The following is a 16,156-nucleotide window of genomic DNA, read 5'->3' as shown; positions in this document are numbered from 1 at the left end:
GTAATCCACTTGAAACAAACCAGCGTGAGGATGTCTGATCCTCCACAGCACAGTCAACATGATTATCTCACGTTATACAGCGTGCAACATACTCCAAACAAAACAAAGAGTAATCTGTAATTTTGTCACAAAAAGCAAAAGATCACTTCCTCTGCTACATAGAAGCAAGATAAACGGAACCTTAACTTGTTTAGCCTCTATGTTTCGTCCCTTGAAATGACTCTCTGTAGTTGTTTTTTGTGGTCTTTTTGAGTTTTGATTGTGGTAATGTTGACCCTCATTTTAGTCTCTTTGTATTTCTTTGCAGCTGTTTGCCTCTCTTTGTAGTTTGTAATCCTCTTTGTAGTCTTGTTGTGTTTTGATTGTGGTTTCTTTGGATTTGTTTGTGTCTCTTTGTGGTCATTTTAAGCCTCTATATAGTCATTTTGAGTCTTGGTAGTTGATTTGAGCCTCTTAGTCTCTTCGCAGCTGTTTTGCCTTTTTTGTTTTTTGGTCTCTTTGTAGTAGTGTCCTGTTTTGATTGTGGTTAATTAGAATCTCTTTGTGGTTGTCTTGTATCTCTTTGAGATTATTTTGAGCCTCTTTGTAATTGATTTGTTTGATTTGGTAGTTTTAAAACTCTTTGTTGTCTCTTTGTAGTTTTGTTGTGTCTCGTGTTTATTTTTGAGATTCTTCGTAGTTGTTTTGTGTTTGTAGCCTTTATTTAACCAGGTGAAAAATCCCATTGAGATCAACGATCTCTTTGTCAAGGGAGACCTGCAGTACATTGGTTACACATAAAAACAACAGAAAACATGTATTTGTAGTTGTTTTGAGTCTATGTCTTGTCTCTTTGCAGCTGTTTTGCCTTCCTTGTAGTTCTTTGGTCTCTTTTTAGTCTTGTTGTGTTTGTTTGTGGTAATTTTCAAGATTCAAGGCTTTATTGTCATGTGCACAGTAGCTACAGTGTAGATATGGCAATGAAAAACTTAAGTCACAGGCTCCTCCAACAATGCAACATCAATATATAAAGGACATAAAAAAAATAGTTATAGAGAATGTTTTGAGATGTGCAAGTCAATACAAAAAAAATTGAAATAGTGCAAAAAGAGTCTATATACACGCAAATGTAATGTGATTTATAGATAAATAATTTGCAAGATGCACAGATTAATGTTTATGGATGTTCTTTAAACAGTTCAGCTGTTTAATAGTCGTATGGCCTTTAAGTATCATTCTTGGTGATTTTGTAAATGAAAGCTAGGGGTGTCGCTGGGTCTGTGCCCGGTATGCCCATTCATTGACTGGTTAAAGAATGCTTGTGCAAAACTCACAGCAAACCCATGGGTGTAATATCTCAATGTGGCCAGCAGGGGGGGGTGCTAGTGTCCTGGTTTTGGAAAGGGGGGCGTCCTCTCTGCAATCAGCATTGGACAGCAGCTGAGCTGAGTGCTCCTCCTCGCTTCAAACATCTTTAAAACCTGCTCGAAACCCACGAACAAGCATTCATTTACCTGCTGCTAATAGCCGAGAGAAGATGTTCTGCAGACGGGCATTGCAGAGAGTCGGGCCGCTGGCACGGAGGGCTTTCGCACCAACATCCAGAAATGGTAAGTAGCTCCAAGATTGTTATTTAATGTTCATTCTGAATGGAGTTTACAGGATTTGCTATCAAATGTGTAGAAGTAAAATCTAAAGGCCTGTCTTATGCATTTACCAGCTCTTCTGGATTAAAATGAATTGATTTATTTAAACGTTTTCTGAATGACTGTCTCCCAAGTCAAACAGTTGAAAACGTGGTTAAACATACATGTACAGAGTTACAAAATAAAAATAAGTTACATTTGCAGTAAGGATTCCTTTTTAAATCTTGACAATTTTAGTAAAAGTCTCAGAGGTCTATTCATTCTTAGGGTTTCCATTGTGCAGAGTAGCAGTGGGAGGAGGTGTGTCCTGCTTTGGGAACACACCGTTCTTCCACTCTCTGGTTATGAAAGAGCGCACCACACACGACAAGAATGATTTGGTGATTTAACGTTAAATAACCAAGTTGCATCAAGTGCACTACATTTTTTTTTTAAACATGCAGTCAATCATCAAGCATTTAGTGAAGTGTTTGCAAAGGAATAACGATTTATTAGCTTTTCTTTGTCCTGGTTACATGTTGTCCTAGGAATTTTTCAAGTGGCCACATGGAGTTCAGCTATATGCAATGCATACGTTCAACCCCTCGTAAAAATGAGGATGGGGGAAAAAACGCCCAAAAACTACAATTTAATGCCAATAACCTTTTCCATGTTGATTAAAAAAACTTGAATCAACATGGACATTTATTTTGCCAATGCATTTGTATTTTTAAACCTCACTCAAAGTGGTTCTATGTTAAATTGAAGAGAATTTAAGGCTGTAAATGTCATGACTTTCTCTTTTCACGAGTCCTTGCCCTAGATAATCCTTTAACTTTGGGATCTGAGTTTGTGGAATCTAGCCTGAGGTCAAACTGCTGCTTTAATTTCCTGTTTTGAAAACCAAACACATTTCTGCTCAAAGCTATAGCACACAAGATACATTGTAACAGCAACCTGCAACAGTTAGTTGTATCTTGATTGCTGAATTGTGCAAAAGTTAAACTAAAACTTCATGTCTGACAGGGCCAAACTTTGACCTGGTTGTCCTACAGGTCTGCATAACCATTCCCCTCCCCCATGCCTGAGCACATGTCAGCTGAAAGGGGTGCAACATGCATGTGGAGTTAACCCATGTCATCATGGCGGCCATCTTGTGTGTTGTTGCCTGATGAGCGTGTCCATTTTTCTTACAGGCTTGAACCTCTGCAGGGATTAACTGATTACCTGTATAAATAACCTGTACTTGGCTTTGTCCCTTCATGACGCTGCTGTGTCATCGGTATTAGAGGACTTACTGTTACATTGGCTCAGTATCCACAACAGGACAATGTCCAGCTCTGTTTTTGTTTGTTCTTGTTTTTAATGTATCTGTTTGTAGATTTATTTGTGACTATTGATTCCTGATCAATTGTTAAAAAAATAAAAAAGTTTGCATCATCTGAGGAATCAATAGTCACAGACATACTATTGAAAGGAATATAATCTTGATTTCCATCCATAGTCACTTTTAATTTAAGTGGTAGCCTATTTCAAGGAATAAGTTACTTGGGCCAGCAACCAATCATGCTAGAACTTTGGTTAACGGTAGCAATATCTGCCATGGGGAACTTCTAATGCTAACTAACATGTGTATATTTTATCCCTTTTTGTTTTTTCAACCGCCACTGCCAAGAAATAGTTTGTCCCATAACCATCTATTAAAGTTTTTTTTTCTTGTAAATAAATAAAAAAATTAGTGGTGCTGGTAGGTTCATTTTTTTCTCTCTTTGCACAGAGCTAGTCTAGCTAGTTTCCAGTCTGCATGCTAGGCTAAGCTAACTGCTTGCAGGCTTTAGCAGATGGTTGTACAAGGAAGCAAGTTTGACAAAGCCTGGCTTTCTTTGCATTTGATGGCCTGACATAGCATAAAGCCCCAATATGTGTGGTACCACGACAGCGGTTATCCGAGGGAAGCGGCAGATTTGGGTATCAATTCTTTGTAGGTAATTCTGAGGAGCGACAACATCCCTATTGTTTCCACATCGTCATTATGCTACCATGACCTATTAATTAAAGGGAAAATGTAACCGATTTAATAGTAATGCGCTAAGAAAATGATTACCTTTTGCCTAACACCAACATCTGTATATATCTTTTTTAATTAATCATTCAAGCTGAATTAAGGTCAGAGAGGTCATCTTTAATACTAAATCTTTAATTGTTTAAACTAATTCAAATCATCTGTACCTCTTTGACCGGCTATAGTGACTGCAACAGGGGAAAGATTATCTGTATGTAAATGTGTGGAGTCATTGGGAAAGTCACAGGAAGAGTTGTGATTTGACACACATGGAACATGGGAAGGACGAAAAGGGGCGTGCTGGGCTGTACATTGTGTTCTTTCACCGCTTCAGATGGCCTATTCGGGTTGCTGGGTAAACCACATGCGTGCACACACAGAGGGCGTGAATCATGCTTGAGATAATGTATGTACTGTAGCTGTGTGCACGTACACTCTTTGTATGTGTGAGATCTAGGTAGAAAGAGATTAGGCTGAGGCAGTGTTTGGGATGCAGGGTGGTTTTTATTTACGACCTTCTCTGCATGCACCACTGTCAATCCTGTTTTAAAACGCAAGCAAATCTTTTACCGGCTGCAGCAATTACCACCACAAATAGCCTATTAAGAAGCATTTGACAGATCCTTAGTAACGCTTGACATGCGTGTCAAAGGACTTATCCACATGACTTGAAGCCCTTTTAGATAATTAAAAAGAAAAATCTTTTTGAGGAAATTCTTAGATTGTGAAACGGGAAGTGTTTTCTTTGTGGAATTAACTTGAAGGACAATTTGGTGTTTAACCAGGCTGCTGCCAAATCTTTCCAACTCCTCTTCTAATGACCAGGGCTGTATTGTGTAACTGGATTAAGGGATAGGGACATGTTGACGCTGTCGGAAGGCACTAGACTTTGTGCCAAGTCCAACTTCTGATGGCAGAGTTGCCTCAATAACGACCACATGTTTATTGTAGTTTCTCTTTGATTATCATTTCTTGACGTGCTCATTTTGTATCTCAAGTGACAAAAAGCAAATGCCCTTTATATGTTCAACTAGTGGTAAAGTGCATGCACTCCATCCAATATTACGGTTGATTCTTTAATATATAAACTCCAAGAGTAAAATGTTTGCTTTCGGCTTCCAATCATGTTTCTAAGCTAACCCTGTACCTCTGCCCTCTTGTGTTTCTCAGCAGCTCCAGTGCGACACATGGCCTTCGGGGTCCCCGGGGGCTCCAGCAACATGGCATACATTGTCCTGTGTGGAGGAGGCCTCACTGCTGCAGTCGTCTATGTGAGTATCTGTGTGAGATTCCTCCACTCTAAACAGCCTGGTCTGCATTTTTGTGGTTCTGCTGTGATTTTTTTTTTTTAAAGTGCAGTTTCACTCAAAATCTGTCCTCATTATCAGTGCTGAGTGTAATTCAACGATTTTGAAGGAATATTTCTAGAGGGTAATAACTTTGTCCCTTTTCTACGTATGACCTTTTTTATTATTTAAAGCAGCAAGTATACATGCCGAAACATACATGTGTGTTTCCCAATGCCAAGCCTGGGTAAAATCCACGTGACTCACTGAAACATTTAAAAGGTTGAGTGTGGAATGCTGGACACTTTTCACATTCAACAACCGCCATCTTGGATAACGGAAGTTGCAGTCAATCATTTGCTACTGCAAATTATAGCTTGCTAGTTAGCAGCAACGATTGTCAGTTTCTGCAGGGCACAGCAGCCTTGTGCAGTTTGAACCACACAAGTCATACACTGCAAGTGTTTAAAGTGTACAACATGGTAGTGTACTAAGGAGAGTACATTACATTGAGATACCACATATTCAAGTGGTGGCTGCGTAGGATTGATGTAATGAAAAGTAATACCAATTTATTCAATTTTTAAGTTCTTCTTGAACCTAAAAATGTTTTAGAAGTCACACATTCTGACAAACATTGAAAGCTTAGTTCAAACCACAATAGAATATTTAAATAAAAAAACAAGGTACAACAATCCAAAGTTATGTGGTTTCTTGGCTGGTGTATACTGAGAGCTAAAACTGTGTGGAGCAGACATCGCCACAACTCTGACAATGGAAGGGACATAGAACGTTCTTTGTGCATTCTACACACAGTAAACAAGAACAAGTCTGCTCCCCAAGACAACAACTAGCAGGCTCTTTGCAAAACACAAGTGTATATCAGCTTTTATGTTAGACAAAATGTCAGTTTAAGCTACTATCTTTTTTGCTTTAATAATTTGCTTTGTTGGAATCTAATGCTTGCATATCTGCCCTCTTTCTATCAGGCCTACAAGACAGTCAATGGTGGTGTTGAGGAAAAAGTCGTCAGCGTTGAATCCACAGCAAAAGGTCAGTTGTGCACAAACACTCACACCTTACCATTACTCAACCTCCTTAGGTTGTATTTCCAAATAGTTCTACAAGAAGTTGTATAAAAACATGCATATCTCGTAACATGCATAAGTACATTTCAAACAATGACTAGAGTTAATCCCAATTAACATATGTCCACATAAATAGAGTATTTGTAGGCAACGTGAATAGATATTGGTATCGGAAGCAATCATGTTTACGTTTGGTCAATATTACCTCACTGGACTACAATCACTTCAAGCGTACTTTAGTTTAGAAAACTGGCTTGTCTACTCAGGTTTTAGACTTCATCTACATTCTTATATCTCAAGTTGCTATTGGACAGTATATGATGACTGGTGCAAAAATGAAGGTACTCTAGATATCTGCTGGCTACACCCCCAAAATATTGGCAGTTGCCTGCAGAGGCTCATTGTCGTTTAACTAATAGCTAATGGATTCCGAAACTAGTCTACAACAAACTCCTTGATTACTGCAATGCATTATCATGTTAGGCAGAGATGTTCACCATAAAAGTTTAGTCTGTTGGCACTAAGCTTAAAGTACATCAGTTTTGCAAGTATTTGATCAGTCGCAAATGATTGGATACATTTTTTTATCTGATCTAGTTAGTCCTTTTTGGAAAGACAATCTTCATCGTCCCTTAAGAATTAATTAATTTGAAAAGACTAGACTAGGATAACCAACTGCATAATCACACAACTGTGGATGGAATTGACGTGTATCCTTGAGGTATTGACAGAAATAACCCAGGACAAAAAAAACTTTGGACTCAATAGATATGTGATAAAGGGAGTTTAATTTTGCTCAATGAACATGTACCGAGTACTTTAAGAACTGCTGTTCTGAGATATGGAAGGCAAAATAAGGCAGATCTTGCTGCATTTCCGAGTTGGTTCTGGCTTCACCGCCCACATATCAAACATGGTTGCATGATCACTCTCAATAGCTTGATCTTGCCTGTCTGTTTTGATTTCTGTCTGAGATTGATTTGTCTATTCAGCCGGTACAAGCCTGGATAGAGTGGCTCAGCGCCTAGAGCAGCAAACCATCCTGTAATGTGGAAAAGCTTTCTCTGGTCCGGTTGTGTTCATGCAGCCCTGCAAATGTTTTGTTTTTGGTCAAAGTATAAAGCTCCGCTCCATCCAGCACCAGAGAATGAACTGTTATGGCTTTAAACTGGGTTTGTATCACATTATGTAATGGATGTCTTAAACAGAGTCGCACAAACCTCTCGATGCAGATTAAAGTGATTGTGATCAACATTAACTTGTGCTGACACGTAGATCTGAGTACACATCACTGAGTGTCATTACAGTGTAATTTAGTTTTTTTTTTTAGCATTTGCACTACTTAAACCATGAGAGGCAAACCTTAACATGTGTATGAGCTAAAATTAAACAGTTTCTTAAAAAGACGTTCAGTGAGGTCATCACCTGTTGGGCTTAAGGATTACCTTTCTCTTTCACTTGCAACACACCGCTTTGCTTTTTAAGACCTAAACTAAAAGACCGATAACTAGTTTATTTGTGTTTCTTTTTTGCCCGATATCGTTAAAGACTGTATGTAGCCATACTTTAATATTGTGTCCCTAATATGTTGGGTTTCGAGGGCCATGAAAGATTAAGACGGGTCATCAGAAGAAGTTAAGGGGATTGGAGGAAGAATTTGACCTTAGTCACCTAGAGCGGATTACTGAGACGCATCTCTTATATTACATCAACCACTTGTTTATTTTTAAAGGGGTTTATCAATAGTGTTAAAAAAATCTGAAGTCTATTTCCGTTTCAATTATGGGGTGGTGGGATTAATGAATAAATAAAACAAATCGTGACGCATTTTAAAAAGAATACGTTTTATGTTTATAAATCCAGCAAACCGTGCCTTTCCTTTTACATATATGAAAATGTGAGTTTGTGGACAGGGTAGTGGGAAGTTTGAAAGTGCATTTGGGTTATGACAAGTTCTCAAGTAGGCTTGTTGGATGAGAAATGTTTTCATAATTACAAGGTGAGCATTAATAAATAATCTTTAACTCTATATTGACCAGAAATGATAGTTATAATTTGACCTACTTGGGCAGCCCTAGTTTGAATTTCCTGTGCTTGAGCTATAATTTACTCTAATGACCAAATATCTTTGGCAAATAATCCAGAGATCTTTTACACAAAACATTTTTTTGCTGACGCCCATAACAATAATAAAGACAAAAAAGTGAAGAAGTGTTTATAAAAAAAAAAATGTTTTTCTTTCACCCTATCTGCAGCTCCCTCGGCAGAGCCAGCAGCAGAAGTAACGGCCCCCGCTGCTGAGCCCGCTGCAGTGGAGGAGGCTCCAGCTGCAGAGGTGGTGGCAGAAGTCGTCACAGAAGCTGTCGCAGAGGTCGTCGCCGAGCCTGCTCCTGCAGAACCAGTGGCAGAGACCGCCGCAGAGACCGCCGCAGAACCTGCCTCAGAACCTGCTGTCGAGGCCGCACCTGAAGAAGCCCCCGCTGCAGCCTCTGAGGTCGTCGCCGAGGTGGCAGCTGAGCCTGCAGCTGCAGAAGAAGCGGCTCCTGTTGTGGCCGAGGCTCCTGTCGAAGTCGCCGCTGCTGAGGAGACGCCAGCAGAGGCCCCTGCTGCTGAGGCACCCGTAGAAGAAGCACCCGTAGAAGAAGCCCCCGCAGTAGAGGCCCCGGTCGCAGAAGAAGCTCCCGCAGCAGAGAGCACTGGTACGGCAGCAGTAGATGAAGCCCCTCCTGCCCCCCCCGCTGAGGCAGAGACGGGCTCTGTGGCCCCCGAGGCTGAGGCCGCCCCTGCTGCAGAGTTGGCTGCATAAAGATCTGACGGTGCCATAGTTGCTCCTCGTTAGTTGTGCCGTGTCCCGCCTCTCTGGCCCAGGAAAAAAGGACTCGTGAACCACTAGATTTCTCTTCCAGTTGCTCAATAAATTACCATAGAGGTTCATCAGTCCAGTTTTTCAGGTGCCTTCCTTCCCTTACATCACCCCAACCTTCTGACCCAAACCAGAACATTCGGCATAAGGCTGTTGAGATTCAGTTTGGAAATACCCATTTCCCATAGGAATTGTTTTTTAAATAACAAGAGCAAATGCAATTAATGGTTTGGAAGATGTACAGTTAATGGGAGTGTTGAACCAGGTGATTTAAGGGATAGAAAAGAGTTATGTTTATGTGAATTGGTGTTCTAAAGTGCCCTTAAAACAGGACGGCCTCTTTCTTTATCTAAATATGTCCGCATGGTGAATGAATGTAGTCCATTTGACATATTGTGTAAGTCTCATTTGCACTTGGTCTACTCTAAAAAAGACTCACTTACAGCTAAGTCCCATGCCTCATTGCTTATGAAAGGATTATCATGCAAACAGGGAGAAACCCAATTGACGCACATTTTGTTTTGACAGTCTCACATTGCGTTTGACCAAAAAACAGTTTGCTCTTTTCCTGGCTGCAGCACTTGACTAGTTTTCTTCAATTCTTTTGCACATCTCCTTTAATTTCTACCCCATTATGATCATTTTTCTTCTTGCACATTCAAACACACAATTTGCCAGCCAACTCACTTCTCCTACTTTGTTCTTTTAATGTGAATTTGTTTCAGGGAACACTGCGGAAAATGCATTCACCTGTTTTTGAGCAAGTTGTGATTAATACAGTCGAGTTATTCAAAGAATAAAACATCACTGGATGAGAATTGAGTGTCTCCCTATTGCATTTTTTAAATTACTATATTATGGTTGTGCGGTAAATGTATAGTTTAAACAATTTAGGTTGTATTTGTTTAAGCTTAACATTATCTTGTGTGTTAAATGGGTTGTTCAGAATAATAATTGTATTTGTCCAATGCTTATTTTCGGCATCTCCCTTATCCCATACATCTTGTAGGTGTAGAAACGCCCACTTCCTGTAGAAATGCTTAATTTCCTGGAGAATCCCTGTGCCATGTTCATGCTCCTGTGCCTGTAAGATCAAGCTGAGGGTCAAGTTTATTGTTTTTATTCACATTGCTCAAAGTATTTTAAAGAGGCCTCATTATGCGCCTGGGGGTTTCCCGTTCCTGTAGTGTGTTGTATAGGTTTAAGTGCATGTTAATGGTCTGCAAAGGCTAATATCCCAAAGTGTCTCTCCCACACACTTGGACAGTAAAGCATGTAAACATGTCACAGTAGAAACAAAAGACACAATTTAATCTGAAAATGAGCATAATGGGGCCCGTTAAGAGCTAGCGTGTGATTTCTACACGGGATAAAAGACAGCATACTGAAATCTAAGCGAAATATTTACCTACAAATTGTATGTAATGCATTGATCTGAAATATTCACAATGTCAGGGACGTGCTTGCAGAGCTCGCTAAAGATCCTGTCAGATGGATGTGGCAAGTTCTGGACAAGTTAAGGAAAAAGAAACCTGCAAGCACTTAGCTTAATGCATACAGCTCTAACTTTCTTTTTTTAAATGGCCTTCAGATTTGAGTCTTAATTGTACAGTTTAATCCCTTGCAGACGGGTTAGGACTAATCCTAGATTATTAAGCTTGTTTTAGGGTGTCCTATAGTAGCTGAGCAGGAAAACAGATGGGCTCATGGGAAGTTGTTTGCAGTTCAGGGATGTTTGCTAGTGAACAACACATACTTTTAACAACTTTTTAAAAGTCTCTAAGGTTTCACCCCAAAATCAAAAGTAAATATTTGTTCTCTTACCTATAGTGCTATTTATCAATCTAATGTTGGTATGAGTTGCAGAGATGTCTACCTCATGACTAATATGGAACTAATCGGCTTATGGTGCTGAGAAAACCTCATCGTCAATGTGTTTTTCCAGAAATCCTAAAACCTTTTTTTGGAGTTTCACCTAGAAACGATTTACTTTCTATCAAATCCCTGCTTGCATCTCTCGACCATTATCCTGAGTTGGCTGCAGTTATATCTCAGCCGAGGAGCAAGCCATTAATCGCGATGGCTTTATCATGAGCTCCTCCAGGTGTAGATATTATACTATTCTTTATGCGCAGTGTTACTTGGTTGGTGGTGTTTTTTTTTTAGAAAGACAACAGTTAAATGAAACTCCTCAAATCAAATTTTGGGATTATCTATTTTAACTGGGTCCGGATTTCCGTTAAAAGACATTGCTGCTGAGTTTTTAAATGCAATCATTTGGTGCTTTGAGCATCACAAGCAGAGTGCCATCTAGCCATATTCTATTTGAGAGAAGGCATACATTTCTGCAGCAGATATCTCTAACACCCGGCAGCTCACACCTAAACAATCTACATTAATAAAGAGCACTACAGGTCAAACAAAAGGGCTAATCTGATTTTCCCTTTTTAGGCTTTTGTATTGAAATTGAGGTCTTTCAATCCAATTCTCTCCAAAAAGACTTTAATGCATTCACTAAGATATAAAATGTTTGAAATGCTGTTTTTGTCTAGAAAAGGTTACAGCAGCAGTGTGAACTGGGCAGGTAGTCTCCTGTAGAGTACTCCCTGAACCTGTGGTGACTGTAGACCCTGCAGATAGAAAATGATCAAGGTAAGTGGAACTCACACAGCAAGCACTTCATATACCAGGATTAGTGCTGCAATGGCCTTCTCGCAGTTTACATTCAAGGGCTGCAACATAGTCATTTTTATTACTGGTTGTTCTGGCATTTACTTTTGCCCAGTAAATTAGAACCCAATTTGATTTCATCAAATTGATGACATTCACAATTGAAATTGTACAGCACTGGAACACACAGTCAAATGTACAACAGTAATCCTGTGTATTACCAGGATTCCAATAAAGGATAATACATTTATAATAGAACAACTTCACTGCAAATGAGGCTCATTTACGCTGAAATACTAAGAGCTGTTGGAATGTTTGGACATATATTTAAGGAAGTACTTCCTGTCCTTCAGAGTCTTCCCCCGACCGGTTCTCAGCTGTGAAGGTCTGGGCCAGCTCTTCAGTGGAGATCGCAGCGGCTTCTGTTGGGGAGACGCGTCTGGTGCAAGCTGTTCAGAATATAGAGGACATAAAAAGTTTGGAAGCCATACTGGAGGAGGTGAAGCAAGAAGTCCTGGAGACAATCCCAGAGGACATATCTGAAGAGGTATCCGTTGTGGAGAACGAGGAGGAGCTGAAGGCTGCAGAGGTTGGTGCAGAAGATGCTGAATCTCCTGCTGCTGAGGAGCTGATCCAAGAGGAGACGCCTGCTCCTGTAGAAGCACCAGAGGACGAGGAGGTGCTTCTGTCTGAGGAACCTACAGCTTCAGCAACCACGATGGAGGAGGTGGCTGAGGAACCGGCAGCTTCAGCCCCAATGGTGGAGGAGTTGGCTGAGGAACCGGCAGCGGTTGTGGAGGAGGTGGCTGAGGAACCTACAGCTTCAGCCCTGATGGTAGAGGAGGTGGCTGAGGAACCGGCAGCAGTAGTGGAGGAGGTGAGTGAAGTTGAATTTGAGGAAGCTGCTCCAGAAGAGGACGTCTCCTCCCCAGAACCCTCACCTGAAGATGCGGCTCCAGCTGAGGAAGAAGCTGTACCAAGTGAGGAGGCCACCACTGCAGAAGCTGCTCCAGAGGAGGAGACAACGCCTGCTGCTGAGACACCAGTGGAGGAGGAGGAGGCAGCAGCAGAGGAGACGATGGAATCTGAGGAGGCCACAGCAGCAGCTTCCTCCGGGTCGGACCTGGAGGTCCTTCCTGCTGCTGAAGCTGAGTCTACAGTCAGTTCAGAGGCCGCAGAACCAGAGGCAGAGCACTGCCACTCCTGCGACTCCGCTCCATCCGAAGCGGAGGAGGTGGCGCCACCTGCTGCTTCGGGAGAGCAGCTGTCCAGTGAGGAAGCTGTGGATTTTACACATGACGTAAAGGAAGAAGTGTCCCTGGTGGAAGGACAAGGTAAGAACATACTGTATGAAGTGCTGGTCAGAAGTGTTTGAACACCACATACCTACGTACAGTATGTGTTGTCTATGATGCAGCATGATAGTTACACTTGTTTCTTTGTCGATGTATTTAAAGTAAAGAAATGGTATGGAATCAAACCCTCTCTATGGAAGCACTGAGAGGCAAGTGAGAACAAATTATTCTGATAATCAATTTTTCTAAGTCTGATCTCCACCAATTTGTTTTCTCTCCTTCTTTAATGATTTTAGAATATATTAAAACACTATTTTTCTTTTTCAGGATAATCTTTTGAAATCCTTATTATTTTTGTAACAACAGTTAAAATAGTTGGAGAAAGGGGTGAAATCATTTTTTGGCAGGAACATTTAGGAATAGGACAGAAATAATTTATGTTTTCATCCAGCTGACTTTAAATGTCCAGACATGAGGTACATACATTGTGTGTTAGCAAGTTATGGAACATTACTGTCTCTCTTTCTTTTGGCTAGAAAACCTGAAAGCCTATTTCGAACATCATGGTGCACTTCAGCCCCTTGTGGCTGAAATCAGCATTACAACAACACAAATACTTTTGCAATCATCTGTTTTGGAAAATCTACTTCCCCTGAGGCTTGAATAACACATAACATTTCAATGTAGACATGTATCCACATGTTTGACAATACATGTATTATACTTATGTAATTGAGTAGGATAAGTAGGGTATGGTGAGGAAGAGTTCCCCTCTGAACTTCCTCACTGTGCTGACACTACAAATTAAAGGAAACTAAATGCCAGCACAATTGCACGAAATCCATAAGCACGGAAGGACCCCCAAAGCAAGTGCGTTTTTTCTGGTGATCCATCTTTAAACTGGGATGTAATGTGTGTTTTCTACTTCCATTGAAATGACTAAATTGCCTTTGAGTGCTTCCGTAGACAGGTATAACTAATACCAATAATGAATCAACTATATTTAAGTGTGTCAGTATTGTAAATGCTGGCTTACTAACATGGCTTGATCACACACTTAAATTGGATTTGTTAGTTTGAAAATAACAAACATTGTCACATTCAATTATCAATAAACGTAATGATTAGTCTCTAATAAATGGGCAACAGGACCCACGCCTCCCAAAATAAATTCAGTGTGGAGGATGACAATTTCTTCTGTTGACTTACAACCTGTGTCTCCTTTTTTTTAAGCTAACATCTTTATTGATGACATCTTTATATTGAAAGGCTTTAATTTGGAAAACTGAGGACTTTTAATTAGTGGTCTATGAAGACCACCTCATAAAACCAAATTACGTAGAAACATTAGAAACTGAGTTTGCATCATATTAAAAAATGTCTACATCATTTGTTTACACATTGCATGCCATTACTCAGAGGTGCACATGTAAGGGACTTACTCAGTAAATGCTGCTAGATTGAATTGAATTCAAATACACCTTGAATTGTTGAGAGTCCCATTTACACAATACAAAATAAACTATTATTTAAAAAAACAAACAATCTGAGTCTTCCCTGTATTTGGCTCTGACCACATGTATTTCTGCCTGTATCCACAGAACCAAAGGGGTCTTTCTGGACTGTAAAAAGCTGCTCAGTGATGTAATAGTACAGTTAAGAAGGTAAAAAGCAGCACAGCTATAAGAAGAGTAGAGCGACAGTCAGTAGAATGGACATCTCGAGGATATTCTCAGAAAGCCACATTTTGTGTAATTTATAGAACTGAATTCAGACAAAAGGCAACTAGATTTATGTTTTCAAAAATGAAAAAATGAGACTTTAAGAAAAATGGGAAACATTTTTAAGAAATGTAATCAAAGATAAAAAGAAAATATGCATCTCTTATTGGAAAGTAAAACAAATGTTTAAAAAGCCCTGATTGAATTGATCACTTCACTCTATGCTGCTGCCCATGTCCATTCTACTAACTTCAACTATACAACAAGCTGGTAAATGACATAGTCACTTACACTGAGTGTGTTGATGTGTACCATACAAACTGGTGTTGTGCTTGTGTGTTTCAGCAACAGAGACTATGTTGGTGGTGGCAGCCCAGTCATGACAGACAGACGCGTGCCTTCCACAACACTCGAGCCAGGACCACTGATGGAAACAGGAGCTGAGCAAACAATGTTTAGCTAAGGTGTCCTTTAAGAAATGTTATCAGAAGTCTTTTTATGATGTTACCCATCTGTTTCTGATCATATTAGCATGTGGGGAGTTATTCCCTTTATGTCCATTAGGGGCCCCTGTTGCAAAGCTTTTAATGCTAGTTAAATGGAGACTTTTCTTTTTTAGAAGGAAGTGGATTGGAGGGGGTTATTGTAAATGTAATCTACCTAACACTTTCTTCAAACTGCACCATGAGATTTAAAACACCCATGTGTTTTCTTCAAGCTAATATAATAGCCATAAGATACGCATTTCTGTCATAGTGCAAATGTATCTTGAACTATCTTAAGTATTGTCATGCAGTCCTAGAAGAAAACTTGAAAATATACCAGTAATACATAAGGCACCAATGCTGATATTTACTTTTAAAGATGTAGTAAAACCATACGTTGGTGTGTATATAAAATGTATATATTGAAGATATTGGTGTCAATTGTTACCTTCAACAGCAACAAATGTGTAATATATAAAGATCCGAATTGATTTTGTACCATTTAACTTAATAATGTTAAAAGTAACATGCCTACAAATCTTAAGAGTTGTAGATGGATGGGATGCTGAGCTTTGTAAATATATTAACTATATATGAATACAGTAGCCTACATTTACTATACCGATTTATATTTAGTTCATTCCGATGTCCTTTTGTCATGATAATGTGCTCACTTTAAATAAAGTGAAATAAAGTGACAACAAATTTAACTCAGTTTAGCTGTGCATAACATTATTTCAAAGTCAAAGTCTCAAAGTCAACTTTAATGTACATTTTTCTGTGTGTTTGTACAGACAGAGAGATCGAAATAACGTTTCCAACCATATAGTGTTAATTGATGTTAACATAGTAATGCACAGTGATATGTCCGTACACTGACCACTTGATGGAGATAGATAACTGCTAGGAGATCATTTGTGGAAGGAATTATCAGAAAGTAAAAGTACCAAAAGTGTAATGTTCAAATATTCCATTAAAGTCCTGCATTCAAAATAGTGGCACAGATGTAGACAAACAACGTTTTGGTTGTTGTTCCACTGGTTTCTTTAGACTTGGATCATTTTAAAAGTTGATCATGTTCT

The 16,156-nt window shown here is 39.6% G+C and overlaps 1 protein-coding gene across 1 annotated transcript; it reads left to right on the top strand.

The window, feature by feature from the left end:
- Positions 1–1,371: 1,371 nt before the first annotated feature.
- On the top strand, positions 1,372–9,721 carry LOC117482106 (fibrous sheath CABYR-binding protein-like). Its single transcript, XM_034130117.1, has 4 exons — positions 1,372–1,589; positions 4,837–4,937; positions 5,942–6,005; positions 8,296–9,721. The coding sequence occupies exons 1-4, from the start codon at positions 1,517–1,519 to the stop codon at positions 8,844–8,846; spliced, it is 789 nt and encodes a 262-aa protein (XP_033986008.1). The 5' UTR covers positions 1,372–1,516; the 3' UTR covers positions 8,847–9,721.
- The last annotated feature ends 6,435 nt before the right edge of the window (positions 9,722–16,156 follow it).

The sequence above is a fragment of the Trematomus bernacchii genome, unplaced genomic scaffold (assembly GCF_902827165.1).
Source record: "Trematomus bernacchii unplaced genomic scaffold, fTreBer1.1, whole genome shotgun sequence".
Taxonomy (NCBI): domain Eukaryota; kingdom Metazoa; phylum Chordata; class Actinopteri; order Perciformes; family Nototheniidae; genus Trematomus; species Trematomus bernacchii.
Note: the sequence above shows the minus strand (reverse complement) of the source record. Positions and strands in the feature narration are given on the sequence as shown.

Bases quoted from the DNA above. Each gene is read 5' to 3' on its own strand.
- LOC117482106 (XM_034130117.1), top strand. From the start codon at position 1,517: ATGTTCTGCAGACGGGCATTGCAGAGAGTCGGGCCGCTGGCACGGAGG. The intron at 1,590-4,836 runs GTAAGTAGCTCC...TGTGTTTCTCAG, and splicing joins CGCACCAACATCCAGAAATG to CAGCTCCAGTGCGACACATG. The intron at 6,006-8,295 runs GTCAGTTGTGCA...CCCTATCTGCAG, and splicing joins CGTTGAATCCACAGCAAAAG to CTCCCTCGGCAGAGCCAGCA.